We start from the raw sequence: 17668 nt of genomic DNA, 5'->3' as shown, positions 1-17668 counted from the left end.
TCCCATGCTAGCTAGCCGGTCTAGCAAGCACGCGTCATTCAGTCCAAAACGGCCCGATCTATCCATACCAAGAATTGTCTGGTGGTCGTAAGTGATCCCGGAGTGACCACGCTGTAAGCCAGCCATGAAATTTGCAGAATTGTCCGGTATTTTTGCCAAATGTTCCATCTTTACCAAAAGCCGGGCGACGCCATCTTGTTAAGAAAAGGCGTTAACAAAATAAAATCATGTAAACAACATATGCAAATGTGCGATAAAATAATTGTCGGCGTTAATAGATTGATGAGTTAACTCGTAATTAACGCATTAATTTGCCCACCCCTAATATATATATATATATATATATATATATATATATATATATATATATATATGTATATATATATATAGTGAAGGAAAAGCTACTTGGAAAATGTAATAAGCTGAGCTACAATTTATTCTCGATTAAATGTAGCTAAGGTACAGGGGAAGCTATCATTATTATTATTGCTGATCCGCCTCCGCTTGGGATGGTTTACTGCTGGCACCGCTGTGGACAGGACTCTCGCTGCTGTGTTGGATCCGCTTTGGACTGGACTCTCGCGGCTGTGTTGGATCCACTATGGATTGAACTTTTACAGTATCATCTCGCGGCTGTGTTGGATCCACTATGGATCGAACTTTCACAGTATCAGGTTAGACCCGCTCGACATCCATTTCTTTCGGTCCCCTAGTGGGGGGGTGGGGGGGTTTACCCACATATGTGGTCCTCTCCAAGGTTCTCATAGTCATCATTGTCACCGACGTCTCACTGGGTGTGAGTTTTCCTTGCCCTTATGTGGGCCTACCGAGGATGTGTCTTAGTGGTTTGTGTTGTGATTTGTGCAGCCCTCTGAGACACTAGTGATTCAGGGCTATATAAATAAACATTGATTGATTGATTGATTGATGAACTATATGTCATTTAGCTGTGGACACCCTACAACTACCTCCAGGGGTCCCCACACCCCTCTGTATGTATTTATAATGTTAGCCTTTTATTTGGCCCTAATTAATTTTCTTTACCTACAGTTAAAAAGAAGAGCACCTATCTATATCTTAACAAAAAAACCCAATGACTTGTGTGTTGTTTGGAAACAGTTGGTAATGGTTATGTGCAGTAAAACTTTTCATGAACTCAACTCACCTAATGTGTGTTCCTAAATTCGTGTTCCACGTCTTCGATAAAGAGAGCAGTTATGATTTTGGTTTACAGAGTAAACAGATAAAAACTACATTTTCAAGTACAATTATGTTTCTTTTTTTTGTTGAGTCGTCCCTCTGAGTTGTGAGTTTTCTTATCTTGTCTCTGATTGGTCAATCCGTCATGTTTCGCCCTAACCTTAGCCAATTGTGACTCATCAGACAAACACCAACAAACAATGGATTTTCTCTGTATGTATGGAGATACGTTGCTTAGGATGTTCTCATTCATCCAGGTGATTGTATTTTCTCCATATTTTTTGGGCGCCTGCTCCATTTTCTCTCTTTGTAGCGTTGATGTAAGCTACAAGGCTACATGGGTCTAAAAGTAGCTAAGTTACCGCCAAGCTAATGGACAATCTAGTTAAGCTACAGAGTTTAGCAACATGCCCATTATTGTGTGTATATATATATATATATATATATATATATATATATATATATATATATATATATATATATATATATATGTGTGTGTGTATATATCTATATATATATATATATATATGTGTGTGTGTATATATATATATATATATATATATATATATATGTGTGTGTGTGTATATATATATATATATATATATATATATATATGTGTGTGTGTGTATGTATATATATATATATATGTGTGTGTGTATACATATATACATATACAGTATATATATATATACAGTATATACTGTATATATACAGTATATATATATATATATATATATATATATATATATATATATATATATATATATATATATATAAATATACATACATACATACACAGTTGTTTACATACATTTGTAAAGAACACAATGACATGGCTGTCTTGAGTTTCCAATCATTTCTACAACTCTTATTTTTCTGTGAAAGAGTGATTGGAGCACATACTTGTTGCTCACATAAAACATTCATGAAGTTTGGTTCTTTTATGAATTTATTATGGGTCTACTGAAAATCTAACCAAATCTGCTGGGTCAAAAGTATACATACAGCAATGTTAACAATTGCTTACATGTCCCTTGGCGAGTTTCACTGCAATAAGGTGCTTTTGGTAGCCATCCACAAAATTCTGGTTGAATTTTTGACGACTCCTCTTGACAAAATTGGTGCAGTTTAGCTAAATTTGTTGGTTTTCTGACATGGACTTGTTTCTTCAGCATTGTCCACATGTTTTAAATGGTGTTTAAGTCAGGACTTTGGGAAGGCCATTCTAAAACCTTAATTGTAGCCTGATTTAGCCGATCCTTTACCACTTTTGATGTGTGTTTGGGGTCATATCATGTTTGGGGTTGCAACATCCAACCGCGCCCAAGACCCAACCTCCAGACTGATGATCTCAGGTTGTCCTGAAGAATTTGGAGGTAATCCTCCTTTTTCATTGTCCCATTTACTCTCTGTAAAGCACCAGTTCGATTGGCAGCAAAACAGGCCCAGAGCATAATACTACCACCACCATGCTTGACAGTAGGAGTGGCGTTCTTGGGATTAAAGGCCTCACCTTTTCTCCTCCAAACATATTGCTGGGTATTGTGGCAAAACAGCTCAAGTTTTGTTTCATCTGACCACAGAACTCTATTCCAGAAGGTATTATCTTTGTCCAAGTGATCAGCAGCAAACTTTTGATGAGCCTTAAGGTGTCGCTTCTGGAGCTATTACTTCTTTCTTGCATGGTAGCCTCTGAGTCCATGGCGATGCAAAACACGCTTGATTGTGACACATGTGTTCCAGCAGCTTCCAATTCATTGCAGACCTGCTTTTGTCTCTTGATCATCCTGACCAATTTTCTCTCAGCAGCAGGTGATAGCTTGTGTTTTCTTCCTGATCGTGGCAGTTACAAAACTGTACCATGCACTTTATACTTACAAACAACTGTGTACACAGTTGCTTTTGGGATCTTAAGCTGCTTTGAAATGGCTCAAAGTGACTTTCCTGACTTGTTCTAGTCAATGATTCGTTTTTTCAGATCTGTGCAGAGTTATTTTGTTGCGTTTGTAACCGAGTCTAATGAGCCCTTTTTATATGGGCTCAGAAAAGTCAACAGGTGTCGTCAATGATAATCACTCACATGAAATTAGATTCATGGCAATGCAATGAAGCTAATTTTATTGTAACTTTTCTATATCACCAAAATTGATAATATATGTTGCTGCATTTTAAGACCCATAATCAATTCATAAAAGAACCAAACTTCATGAATGTTTTTTGTGACAAACAAGTATGTGCTCCAATCACTACATCACCAAAAAATAAAGTTAAAGCGAAAATTATTGGAAACTCAAGACAGTCATGACATTATGTCCTTCACAAGTGTATGTAAACATTTGACTTTGACTGTGTATATATATTATCAGCGATGTGGCGAAGCCGCAATATTTGAAACGCAATGTGGCGAAGGGACGACTGAATGTCAGAATCAGTTTTATTGTTTAAGTATGTTTATTTGACTTACAAAAGTGCGCTCTTTTTTTCATGTAAGAAATAAAGAAAAATGAGATAAGTATGAGAGAGCACAGTACTGTGGCAACCATCCGTTTAAGTACTTACTTTAAGTATTGCACTACACACTTGCTCTTAGATTGTAATGTGCATCTTAATTGTACTTTGCATGACTGAATTTGGAGGTGTTTAAATCACCATGTAAAACTGGTAATGCTAATCAGTTGCATGTCTATGGCAATGTATATATATGGCCATGTACAAACCCCGTTTCCATATGAGTTGGGAAATTGTGTTAGATGTGAATATAAACGGAATACAAATCCTTTTCTACCCAGATTCAATTGAATGCACTACAAAGACAAGATATTTGATGTTCAAACTCAAAAACTTTATTTTTTTGGGGGAAATAATAATTAACTTAGAATTTAATGGCTGCAACAAGTGCCAAAGTAGTTGGGAAAGGGCATGTTCACCACTGTGTTACGTCACCATTTCTTTTAACAACACTCAATAAACGTTTGGGAACTGAGGAAACTAATTGTTGAAGCTTTGAAAGTGGAATTCTTTCCTATTCTTGTTTTATGTAAAGCTTCAGTCGTTCAACGCTGTCGTATTTTACGCTTCATAGTGCGCCACACATCTTCGATAGGAGACAGGTCTGGACTGCAGGCGGGCCAGGAAAGTACCCGCACTCTTTTTTTACGAAGCCACGTGTTGTAACACGTGCTGAATGTGGATTGGCATTGTCTTGCTGAAATAAGCAGGGGCGTCCATGAAAAAGACGGTGCTTAGATGGCAGCATATGTTGTTCCAAAAACTGTATGTACCTTTCAGCATTAATGGTGCCTTCACAGATGTGTAAGTTACCCATGCCTTGGGGTCTAATGCACCCCCATACCATCACAGATGCTGGCTTTTGAACTTTGCGTCGATAACTGTCTGGATTGTTCGCTTCCCCTTTGGTCCGGATGACACAATGTCGAATATTTCCAAAAACAATTTGAAATGTGGACTCGTCAGACCACAGAACACTTTTCCACTTTGCATCAGTCCATCTTAGATGATCTCGGGCCCAGAGATGCCAGCGGCGTTTCTGGATGTTGTTTATAAATGGCTTTCGCTTTGCATAGTCGAGCTTTGACTTGCACTTACAGATGTAGAGACAAACTGTTTTTAGTGACAGTGGTTTTCTGAAGTGTTCCTGAGCCCATGTGGTGATATCCTTTAGAGATTGATGTAAGTTTTTGATACAGTGCCGTCTGAGGGATCAAAGGTCACGGTCATTCAATGTTGGTTTCCAGCTTTGCTGCTTACGTGGAGTGATTTCTCCAGATTCTCTGAACCTTTTGATAATATTACGGACCGTAGATGTTGAAATCCCTAAATTTCTTGCAATTGCACTTTGAGAAATGTTGTTCTTAAACTGTTTGACTATTTGCTCACGCAGTTGTGGACAAAGGGGTGTACTTCGCCCCATCCTTTCTTGTGAAAGACTGAGCATTTTTTGGGAAGCTGTTTTTATACCCAATCTTGGCACCCACCTGTTCCCAATTAACCTGCACACCTGTGGGATGTTTCAAATAACTGTTTAATGAGCAATCCTCAACATTATCAGTATTTATTACCACCTTTCCCAACTTCTTTGTCACGTGTTGCTGGCATCAAATTATAAAGTTAATGATTATTTGCAAAAAAAAAAAATGTTCATCAGTTTGAACATCAAATATGTTGTCTTTGTAGCATATTCAACTGAATATGGGTTGAAAATGATTTGCAAATCATTGTATTCCGTTTATATTTACATCTAACACAATTTCCCAACTCATATGGAAACAGGGTTTGTATATGTATATATGTCAATGTAAATTAGCATTGACTTAACATATTTTCCATTCGGGTATTTTCTATCAGACATACTTGCTTTTTTGGCTTGGAAATTTCAACATTACCGGCAGTTTGGCCGAGACCGTTTTGAGCGCTTGCTTAGCCGCCAAGTGTTTGAGCCATTTTAGTCTGCAAATGAATGTTACGTCACGTGCAACAAAGATATGGGAATATGGCACTGTTGGATTTTACGTGAATCGATACCTTGTGGTAGATTCGGATCGGTGCTTATGAAAGAACCAAATTCGATACCCATCACTAAAAACAGCCGCCCGTTATTTTAAATAAAAACATGAAGATTTCAGAAAAAGCATACACACCTGCTCCCCTCTGTAGATGACGTACTCGGCATAGGCCAGTCCGTTGACACTCGGCCGGCCAATGACAGAGTGATGCCCAGGGGGTGCATGGGCCATCTTCATGGCACTAAACTGCAGAAATGACTTGCCCAGAGTCACTCTGCAGAACAACATCTGCCTGAGACGAAACACACCAGTCAACATTGGGGACATCCTGTCTTGCAGGAAGTCAAACGGATGTTTCCAGGTTCACCTGTGACACACGTAGCAAGATCTGTCTTTGTGAGTAGGACACCCCGTGCCTCCACCTATCCCGTAGACGTACTGGTTGCTTTTGGAGGAGTTCTCGGCGAAATAAATGCCAGCGCCAAACATGCCGCCGATGTATGCGTGGCGCTCGTCAAAACCTTTATGGATGATGGCGTTGATGAAGGGAGAACCTGGCAGGACAAGGACGAGTGTTGATAATCTTGAGTAAATGCTAGTCTTTGTTGCAACATTATTATGTTTTGCACACTGAAAAACATTTCAATCGATTGTGGCCCTCTGCATATTTTTAAAACAAAACCAATGAAATGGGAAAGAAAACAGAACCAATGTTGTAAGCAAACTGCTTAGTCAACATTAATATCACTAATGAGGTTATTGTGGACAACAGAACAGTAAGTGTGACCCACTGGAATTTCACGCTGAGTGGAGTAACAAACATTTTAAAGCGCATGCAAAGTTAGATAAAACTTCTGCATTCTGACCACTTGTGATACTTCAAATGTAAATACTGCCATCCTGTGGAGTTAAGACAAACTACATTAGGAGGTTGCCTACAGCCACAGAAGTGTTTCCCGATTGCTGTCTTGGGATAAACACTGGAAAGCTGTTAATGCCAATGTTTTTTTTCTTTAGTACTGTCGCCAGCGCCCCCCGCGACCCCGAAAGGGAATAAGCGGTAGAAAATGGATGGATGGATGGATGTTTGGTGACCAGGGTGGCATCACATTACATATTTACCATGAAAGAGCATGCGCTCGTTATGGTGGTTGTGGTTTTCATCAGCAATCTCCTTCTGGCGGTGTGAGTATCTCTCTCGTAACTTCTTGTTCACCACCTTCTGAATCTGCACACAGACAACAAAATGATTCTTCATTTCCTGTATTCATCTTACAACTTGATGTGATTAGTTTATTGGTTAATTATTTGTCACCTTAATGATGTTGTACTGACTAAAGACTCCGCCTGCATTGCCGCCATCACGATGCTCTCTGATGGTGCTCTGCAGCTAAGGGGACAGAGAAGGTAAGACGAAATGTTGATGAAATGTTGGAGATTTTCTCCCTATCTTACTTTTGGGTTTGTCAGAAAAATGCAATGTAATTTGCATATGTAAATCTGACTGATGTGGTGGACTAGCAACAGCAGCTCACTCCATTCTAATCTAAAGATGAATGTGAGTTACAATAAAAATAAAATTACCACTTTTTAGCGCAGAAACATGTACAAATGAGAGATTGTTTGATTTGGGGATCTCTTTTTGTCTATCAATGTTTCTTATGGGATGGCGTGGCTCAGTTGGTAGAGCGGCCTTGCCAGCAAATTGCGGGTTCCAAGTTCGATCCCTGCCATCACTGCAATTGTTCCTTGGGCAAGACACTTTACCCACCTGCCCCTCGCACCACCCATTTAATTTTTATGGGATTATGGGTTTCACTATGTAATAGCGCCGTGAGTCACTAGAAAAAAAGCACTAAATAAATATAATTCACTTCACTTCTGACTGTTAACTGATGTTTTCACAGAGATCACAAATCAAATACAGTGTCCACACTTTTCTGTCTCCACAAACCCATGGATTGTGCATTACCACCACCAGAAAAAGGGATGTGTTTTTATGCGTGCACAACTCCACAAGCCCAGTGTTGGACTAGCAGGAGACACAATTTTACAATTTTTACCATGAATTGATTAACGTGGACCCCGACTTAAACAAGTTGAAAAACTTATTGGGGTGTTACCATTTAGTGTTCAATTGTACGGAATATGTACTGAACTGTGCAATCTACTAATAAAAGTATCAATCAATCAATCAAACAAACAATGAGGGATGGGTATTGTTTACATTTTAAATGACACTATAAATAAATCAGTACTTCTAAAACAGTGCCCAAATATGTACTAAATCATTTTTAAAAACACAAATTTAGTTTAAAAATGTAGTTATTACATCACACCAGCAGACACTGAAATGTGTTTGTGCTATGGCGCCATCTTTTGGACGTGTTCACTAACTGCAGATGCTGCGAGTTGAAAATGTACTTTCTGTTTTGTGCTGTGAACTGGAAATATAACCGTCCATAGTTCTCCTGCTTGAAAGGATTCTTCATTCATCACTCAAACAACGTTTCTAAGTTTTACATTATAACTAAAACGATTCATAGTTACTATCCAATGTGTGATGTCTGTTGGAGTGTTTTTGGTGCATATTTGTATGTGCTATCGTAATTTAATCAAGCTCATGTCGTTACCATCAGTGAATATGCTGCATATTTGTATGTGCTATCGTAATTTAATCAAGATAGCGTCGTTAGCACTTGTGAATATGTTAACACGTTTACAAGGGTCTTTGTTAGTATTATTAACTTACAATGGCATTCTATTGTATTGTTTCAATTTCATAATCTCCCCCAAATGTCACTGTGGAGTTTTTGAGTCTGTTTAGCCAATTGAAGAACAAGCTTCCAGTACATGACGATGACTTCTGTTTTGTTTGATCATCCGTTTTACTGCCGTGTTACCGGCACCATTTGAAAACGATTAAGTAACGTAACTAAACATTCACAAAAATATTTCTTACTGGTATAAATCCAAGGCACATAGTCCGGTGAGGTAAATATATGTAACATATAAGCGGTAGAAAATGGATGGATGGATGGATGGAAATACCTGTATATACTATAAAGTATAGTCCGAAAAATACAGTACTTATGTAAAGCTTATGTTTAAAAAAAAATCTACATAAATTTAAAAGTATCTTACTTAGTAAAATCTTGCACAAGAATGAAATAGTTTGCTTGAGTAAAAAAACAACAACAATTTGAAAGACTTTACCGCTGATTTTCCTCATTAGTGTTAAAGCCTTTAATACAGAGATCAGCTGTTGTTGCTCTCACTGACACTTTCCTTCAGTATAAAACATATAATCAACAATGCAAAGTGTGATTGTGATGGTTAATATGCAAAATATACGCATTGGAAATATTTGCGTTTCATATGAGGGTGTGTGTTTACTTCCTCCTCCACCGACTGGAACTCCTTGTCGTCCGGGGCCAGGTCGATCAGTACAGTGCCCTGGCTGGAGCAGTGGAACGTCAGGTACGAGTTGCCACCTACAAACACATGCGCACATTATAATTCAATATTTCAGACATATGCCGCACAGTCACATGAGCATCTAATGTTGTCTCCTTACCTTGCTGACCTCCCAGCAGCCGCTCGATGCCCTTGATAAGTTTGTGTCTGTGCCCGTAAGCGTTGATGCCAATCTCTTTGAGCTCTTCATGGCCCATGTCTGCCAACACGTCCAGCGAGATCTGTTCGGATTGTCATGTTTCTTCAATTACACTTTTCTTTTCAAAACGTATTTAAAAAAACAAGAAGACTATAGATTAGACAAGGGGAATAATTTTTGACCCGGGTGGGCCACAATGAGATAATTATTTAAAAAAATTTCTGGGGGCCTGTGTGTATAACAAAATGAATAATATACATATTAGGGCTGGGCGACATATCGATACACAGGATATATTGCGGGTTTGTCTCTGCGATATAGAAAATGACTATATCTGCCTCACAATACAAAGGTCCTGAGTAGTCCTGGTTTCAAACCCCGGCTCGGGATCTTTCTGTGTGGAGCTTGCATGTTCTCCCCGTGAATGCGTGGGTTCCCTCCGGGAACTCTGGCTTCCTCCCACTTCCAAAGACATGCACCTGGGGATAGGTTGATTGGCAACACTAAATGGTCCCTAGTGTGTGAATGTGAGTGTGAATGTTGTCTGTCTATCTGTGTTGGCCCTGCGACAAGGTGGCGACTTGTCCAGAGTTTACTCCGCCTTACGCCCGATTGTAGCGGAGATAGGCACCAGTTACCCCAAAGGGAATAAGTGGTAAAAAATGGATGGATGTATGGAATATATCGAGATATTCGAGTATACGTTCTCACGCAGTTGCTTTTAGCTGCGGGCATTACAAATCCCGTTTCCATATGAGTTGGGAAATTGTGTTAGATGTAAATATAAACGGAATACAATGATTTGCAAATCATTTTCAACCCATATTCAGTTGAATATGCTACAAAGACAACATATTTGGCTAATTGGGAAAAGGCGGGTGCCATGATTGGGTATAAAAACAGCTTCCCAAAAAATGCTCAGTCTTACACAAGAAAAGCCCAGCGAGGTACACCCCTTTGTCCACAACTGCGTGAGCAAATAGTCAAACAGTTTAAGAACAACGTTTCTCAAAGTGCAATTGCAAGAAATTTTGGGATTTCAACATCTACGGTCCATAATATCATCAAAAGGTTCAGAGAATCTGGAGAAATCACTCCACGTAAGCGGCATGGCCGGAAACCAACATTGAATGACCGTGACCTTCGATCCCTCAGACGGCACTGTATCAAAAACCGACATCAATCTCTAAAGCAGGGGTAGGGAACCTATGGCTCTAGAGCCAGATGTGGCTCTTTTGATGACTGCATCTGGCTCTCAGCTAAATCTTAGCTGACATTGCATAACATGATAAGTAATGAATAATTCCGCTGGTAATCACAGTGTCAAAAATAACGTTCAAAATATAAAACATTCTCATGCATTTTCATCCATCCATCCGGTTCCTACCGCACCTGTTGAAGAAGTCGCATTATTGGTAAAAAGTATTTTATTTTTTGTGGTTAGCCTCAGAATAACAATGTTATTAAAAAGAATAAGAGACTTATTATACTCTAAAAATGTTGGTCTTTCTTAAAAATGCATGCACATAGTTGTATTCAGTGTTAAAAAATACATCAATCAATCAATCAATCAATCAATGTTTACTTATATAGCCCTAAATCACTAGTGTCTCAAAGGGCTGCACAAACCACTACGACATCCTCGGTAGGCCCACATAAGGGCAAGGAAAACTCACACCCAGTGGGACGTCGGTGACAATGATGACTATGAGAACCTTGGAGAGGAGGAAAGCAATGGATGTCGAGCGGGTCTAACATGATATTGTGAAAGTTCAATCCATAATGGATCCAACACAGCAGCGAGAGTCCCGTTCACAGCGGAGCCAGCAGGAAAACATCCCAAGCGGAGGCGGATGAGCAGCGCAGAGATGTCCCCAGCCGATACACAGGCGAGCAGTACATGGCCACCGGATCGGACCGGACCCCCTCCACAAGGGAGAGTGGGACATAGGAGAAAAAGAAAAGAAACGGCGGATCAACTGGTCTAAAAAGGGAGTCTATTTAAAGGCTAGAGTATACAAATGAGTTTTAAGGTGAGACTTAAATGCTTCTACTGAGGTGGCATCTCGAACTGTTGCCGGGAGGGCATTCCAGAGTACTGGAGCCCGAAATGAAAACGCTCTATAGCCCACAGACTTTTTTTGGGCTTTGGGAATCACTAATAAGCCGGAGTCCTTTGAACGCAGATTTCTTGCCGGGACATATGGTACAATACAATCGGCAAGATAGGATGGAGCTAGGCCGTGTAGTATTTTATACGTAAGTAGTAAAACCTTAAAGTCACATCTTAAGTGCACAGGAAGCCAGTGCAGGTGAGCCAGTACAGGCGTAATGTGATCAAACTTTCTTGTTCTTGTCAAAAGTCTAGCAGCCGCATTTTGTACCAACTGTAATCTTTTAATGCTAGACATGGGGAGACCCGAAAATAGTACGTTACAGTAATCGAGACGAGACGTAACAAACGCATGGATAATGATCTCAGCGTCTTTAGTGGACAGAATGGAGCGAATTTTAGCGATATTACGGAGATGAAAGAAGGCCGTTTTAGTAACGCTTTTAATGTGAGACTCAAAGGAGAGAGTTGGGTCGAAGATAACACCCAGATTCTTTACCGTGTCGCCTTGTTTAATTGTTTGGTTGTCAAATGTTAGAGTTGTATCATTAAATAGAGGTTGGTGTCTAGCAGGACCGATAATCAGCATTTCCGTTTTTTTGGCGTTGAGTTGCAAAAAGTTAGCGGACATCCATTGTTTAATTTCATTAAGACACGCCTCCAGCTGACTACAATCCGGTGTGTTGGTCAGCTTTAGGGGCATGTAGAGTTGGGTGTCATCAGCATAACAGTGAAAGCTAATACCGTATTTGCGTATGATGTCACCTAGCGGAAGCATGTAGATGCTGAAGAGTGCAGGGCCAAGGACCGAACCCTGGGGAACTCCATACGTTACCTTAACGTAGTCCGAGGTCACATTGTTATGGGAGACGCACTGCATCCTATCAGTAAGATAAGAGTTAAACCAAGACAGGGCTAAGTCTGACATACCAATTCGTGTTTTGATACGTTCTAATAAAATATTATGATCGACGGTATCGAAAGCAGCGCTAAGATCGAGGAGCAGCAACATAGATGACGCATCAGAATCCATCGTTAGCAATAGATCATTAGTCATTTTTGCGAGGGCTGTCTCCGTGGAGTGATTTGCCCTGAAACCGGATTGAAAGGTTTCACATAGATTGTTAGACGCTAAGTGTTCATTTAACTGCTCCGCAACAATTTTTTCGAGGATTTTTGAAATAAAGGGAAGGTGAGACACCGGTCGGTAGTTTACCATGAGGTCAGGATCGAGGTTAGGTCTTTTAAGAAGAGGATGAATAACCGCTTTTTTGAATGCTAGGGGAACAGTGCCCGAGGAAAGTGATAAGTTTATAATATTTAGCACTGATGGGCCTAATAATACAAAGAGCTCCTTGATCAGTTTCCCAGGAAGTGGGTCAAGTAAACATGTTGTTTGTTTTATTCCATTTACACGTTGTAACAATTCCTCTAATGTTATTTCCTCAAAACAAGAGAAACTATTTTGGAGGGCAGTATCCGCCGTATATACAATCGTGTCAGTGTTAATAGAACCCAGTTGTAGCTGGGACGCATTGTCTTTAATCTCCTTTCTAATGACTTCAATTTTCTTACTAAAGAATTGCATAAAGTCATCAGCTGAGGAGTCCCTTGTTGGGTTAGCGATGCTACTGTACTAAACACAAATTTAGGATCGTTTTTATTACGGTGGATGAGATTTGAGTAATATTTAGCTTTAGCTAAGGTAAGCATGTGTTTATAAGTTATTAAACCATCACTCCATGCTTGATGGTGCACCTCAAGTTTAGTCGTGCGCCATTTGCGTTCCAGCTTTCTACATAATAATTTCTGAGCTCTAGTTTCTTCTGTAAACCACGGGGTACGCTTTTTTGGAGCCTTTTTTAACTTTAGCAGTGCTATGTTATCAATGGTTTCGCGCAGGGCGTGGTTAAAGTTGTTAGTGAGGTTATCAATAGAGCCCACATAAATGATATGGCTCTCACGGAAATACTTTTAAAAATATTTGGCTTGTATGGCTCTCTCAGCCAAAAAAGTTCCCAACCCCTGCGCTAAAGGATATATCCACATGGGCTCAGGAACACTTCAGAAAACCACTGTCACTAAATACAGTTGGTCGCTACAGTGAAGCAAAAAAGTATTTAGTCAGCAACTTATTGTGCAAGTTCTCCCACTTAAAATGATGACAGAGGTCTGTAGTTTTCATCATAGGTACACTTCAACTGTGAGAGACAGAATGTGAAAAAAAAATTCACATTGTAGGAATTATAAAGAATTAATTTGTAAATTATGGTGCAAAATAAGTTTGAATTCTTTAAAATTCCTACAATGTGAATTCCTGGATTTTTTTCCCCACATTCTGTCTCTCACAGTTGAAGTGTACATATGATGACAATTACAGACCTCTGTCATTATTTTAAGTGGGAGAACTTGCACAATTGGTGGCTGACTAAATACTTTTTTGCCCCACTGTACATCTATAAGTGCAAGTTAAAGTTCTACTCTGCAAAGCCAAAGCCATTTATCAACAACATCCAAAAACGCCACCGGCTTCTCTGGGCCCGAGATCATCTAAGATGGACTGATGCAAAGTGGAAAACTGTTCTGTGGTCTGACGAGTCCACATTTCAAATTGTTTTGGGAAATATTCGACATTGTGTCATCCGGACCAAAGGGGAAGTTTGGTCCGGATGACACTGTTTTTGACGCAAAGTTCAAAAGCCAGCATCTGTGATGGTATGGGGGTGCATTAGTGCCCAAGGCATGGGTAACTTACACATCTGTGAAGGCATCATTGATATATTTACATCTAACACAATTTCCCAACTCAAATGGAAACGGGATTTGTACATAACAGGCTCTTCTCGCTCTTTCCTGTGTCTCCTTCTCACAAACAAGCGCACCTTCTTACATAGGTCACATACTGTCACGTCATACGTCACATACATAAACGCCCTCGCGGAACATGGGTAACGTTAGCTGTGATGCTAGCAGAGCCGTGCGAGTGGTAATACGAGAGAAAAAAGGTGCGAATGTAGGAAGAATTAATTTCAAAGAAAAAACGCAGGAGGTCCATCGTCTGGCGGTGGTTTGGCTTTAAGCGGGAATATGTCAAACAGACAACAGTAATTTGTCAAGTGTGGGCCAAAAGCGTTGCTACAAAAAGTAGCATTACTGATATGTAGCATCATTTGAAAAGTCACCTGTGAGATTGAAGAGCCATTACTCCGCATGTCAACATCTCCATTCGGCGCCACACTATCAAAATGCCGAGGCCAACATTTCCAGATCAACACTAGCGCTTGGGACGTGGAGCGTCACCTCGCTGGGGGTAGAGGTGAGCTGGTGCGCGAGGTGGAGAAGTTCCGGCGGGATATAGCTAGACTCACTTTGACGCACAGCAAGGGCTCTGGAATTAGTTCTCTTGAGAGGTGCTGGACTCTCTTCCACTCTGCAGGCAATGGGCTGGGGTGGCAGTTCTTGTTGCCCCCGGGCTCTAAGCCTGAACGTTGTAGTTCAACCCAGTAGGCGAGAGAGTAGCTTCCCTCCGCATTCAGGTGGGGGGACAGGTCCTGACTGTTTTTAGTGCTTACGCACCAAACAACAGCTCAGAGTACCAAACCTTTTTGGATTCCCTCAAGAGAATACTGGAGAGTGCTCCCTCAGGTGATTCCCTTGTTCTGCTCTGTGATTTCAACGCTCATGTTGGCAATGACAGTGAAACCTGAAGAGGGGTGATTGGGAAGAATGGCCGTCCGGATCTGAACCCGAGTGGTGTTTTGTTATTGGACTTTTGTGCTCGTCACAGACTGCCCATAACAAACACCATGTTCAAACATAAGGGTGTCCATATGTGCACTTGGCACCAGGACACCCTCGGCCCCAGTTCCGATCACCACCTAGTGGTGAGTTGGCTCCAGTGGTGGGGAGGATGCCGGACAGACCTGGCAGGCTCAAACGCATTGTGAGCGTCTGCTAGGAACGTCTGGCAGAGTCTCCTGTCAGAAAGTGTTTAAATTCCCACCTTATACTGCATGATTTACAACGATGGAATAATCACTTACGGCTTGAACTCAATTTCCCTCACTTCTGTCCGCAATTTCTATCCACATGTTGATGCTTCTACTTCGTCGTCTTCTTATGTTATTAACCGTTGACGACAGTGTTGTAAATCAGTAGCTCTGTCGGGCTTAAAAGTGACTCGGCAGCCCCACCTGTTGTTGAAGAGTGCAAACTACGGCTCCTGCGCGTAGAACAAAAAGTGGAAAAACCGTGCCAAAAGATTTAATTTGAAGAACATTGTTTTTCTACTTGCGAATCCTTTAGTGTGCTTGTGAAACATGTTTTTTTGAGTTTGTGAAACATTTTTGAATTTGTTAAATATTTTTTTTTTTTACTTTGTGAAACAATTTTGAGTTTGTGAAACATTTTGAGACTGTGGAGTTGTGGCAGTAATTACAGTCCTGTGTGCGTTTTGGTCAATTTTTTCAGGCATACTAATACAAAAACAGAATATTTTTAAAAAAATGTGAGATTTACAGTATTAACTATGAATGATAAAAAAACGAATATTAAAAAATATATATGAACGTCGCTCATCTTTGACTTCTAAGACCACCTCCTCAATCGACATCTTTTACAATCGAGCAACACAACACTTCTGCAAACTTTGTTGAAAAAAAATCTGTTTCTTACACCCGTTTCTCGGGCTGGCTGCTCTGTAAACAAACACCGCCCACTCTGCTTCACGCTCTGTCTGCCTGGAGCTGCTGCGACGTAGTCTCTATGATTACTGATAACACTCAAAAGTGCAAAGTTCAACCATTGGAATATTTTCTATAGTTCAAGATTTACGGTAATTTGAAAACGGCACTGCAAGTATTCCTGAAACATTCGGCGGGCCGGAATGAAAGCACCATATTTTTCCCAGGTTTGCTTTAGATGCATGGCTATAGATGACCATAATGTACTGTCATGACACGTGGATTGTCAAATGCATTTTGAAAAGAAAGTTTATGAAAGTACTTTTAGAAGGTATTATGAAACAGTAGCACTGTCACTGCAGTGTCATTACAGCCAGTGAGTGTGCCACACAATCACTGATCTGTCATTTACCCCAAAAAATGTTAATACGAACTGAATTAAAATAAATATTCTGCAGCCATTGAGTACCTCAAGTATATTTGACATTGCCATAAATAAAATGCCAATAATCTTGTTTATAGAGCTGAATATAATATTTTTTTCCACCGAAATGTGGAGTGAGTTCCTTATCTTTCTAGTTTCCTGAATGACTGTCTCTAATCCCAAATCTATAACCACTTTCACACTTCCTGTAAAAGCTTTTTTCGCTGCCGCTCATAACAGAGGTATCAAAGCTGTAACAAAAGAGGGACGTCGCCTGTGTTGATGGGTATTACGCAATGCAATGAACACCAGAGATTCACTGCCCCAAAAGCAATTGTTGCTAAGGTTGTAACATTTTATACATAATAACAGTTGTTGAGTCTCTGAATGAGCGTGCACACAGCGATATTCCACTGGGTTCTGTGTAAAAGGCAGAGGTGAACATTTGTTATGTTATTAGCCTGATGCGGCAGTTTTCCGGGAGCAGTATGTGTAAGGTCACCAGAAAGTCAAGAACAAAGCACTCATAAAAGGTCTAGAGACCAAATAGAAAAAAAATATTTCAATGCTGAAATTAGTTCCGGGAGCAGTATGTGTAAGGTCACCAGAAAGTCAAGAACAAAGCACTCATAAAAGGTCTAGAGACCAAATAGAAAAAAAATATTTCAATGCTGAAATTAGATGTATTTCTTCCATTTAAAACAACAATAAGTAACACCATAGCAATAAGTATTCTAAAGAAAGTAGTTGGTAATAATACAGCAGACACGATTGGTTTGAATGATATTCATGAGAGCCAGTGTAGTGTGGCCTTACAGGTAAAGTTAATAAATGCACGGCTGTCATTGAGCAACTGATCAAAGCGATAGACGTCAAGCGGACGGGAGGTGAGTGAACTCTCCTATTGATGTGCTGATCTGAGTCTACCCTCATCTGGGCTGCTGTCTTTGCTGTTGGGATCCATACATTAATGGAGAAGAGGCAAGAAAAAAATAGAAGGTTTTGCATGCATTGTCAAATTATTGTAGCAGTGTCTTAGAAGTTGGCCTGATCTCTCTGACAGTCCTGACACACACAAGACACAGCACACACTGACACGAAATATTGACC

At 40.1% G+C, this 17668-nt stretch overlaps 1 protein-coding gene and 1 long non-coding RNA gene across 5 annotated transcripts in view; one reads left to right on the top strand and one right to left on the bottom strand.

Annotated features, from left to right (window-relative positions):
- The window catches only part of LOC133536308 (poly [ADP-ribose] polymerase tankyrase-1), a 337423-nt gene that overhangs the window by 3379 nt on the left and 316376 nt on the right, over positions 1-17668 (bottom strand). For all 4 annotated transcript variants that reach the window (XM_061876734.1, XM_061876733.1, XM_061876732.1 and 1 more), the window contains 6 exons: positions 9301-9421; positions 9120-9217; positions 7039-7113; positions 6846-6951; positions 6091-6277; positions 5859-6015 (listed from right to left, as the gene is read on the bottom strand). In XM_061876734.1, the coding sequence (XP_061732718.1) occupies positions 5859-6015; positions 6091-6277; positions 6846-6951; positions 7039-7113; positions 9120-9217; positions 9301-9421 (744 nt within the window). The remainder of the gene's footprint in view (positions 1-5858; positions 6016-6090; positions 6278-6845; positions 6952-7038; positions 7114-9119; positions 9218-9300; positions 9422-17668) is intronic.
- LOC133536311 (uncharacterized) overlaps positions 1-17668 on the top strand; it is a 28617-nt gene that overhangs the window by 7710 nt on the left and 3239 nt on the right. Inside the window, exon 2 of the long non-coding RNA XR_009802439.1 lies at positions 6741-6908. This is a non-coding gene — a long non-coding RNA (uncharacterized LOC133536311). The remainder of the gene's footprint in view (positions 1-6740; positions 6909-17668) is intronic.

The sequence above is a fragment of the Nerophis ophidion genome, linkage group LG17, assembly GCF_033978795.1.
Source record: "Nerophis ophidion isolate RoL-2023_Sa linkage group LG17, RoL_Noph_v1.0, whole genome shotgun sequence".
Classification (NCBI taxonomy): Eukaryota; Metazoa; Chordata; class Actinopteri; order Syngnathiformes; family Syngnathidae; genus Nerophis; species Nerophis ophidion.
This window is presented reverse-complemented; position numbering and strand designations above follow the sequence as displayed.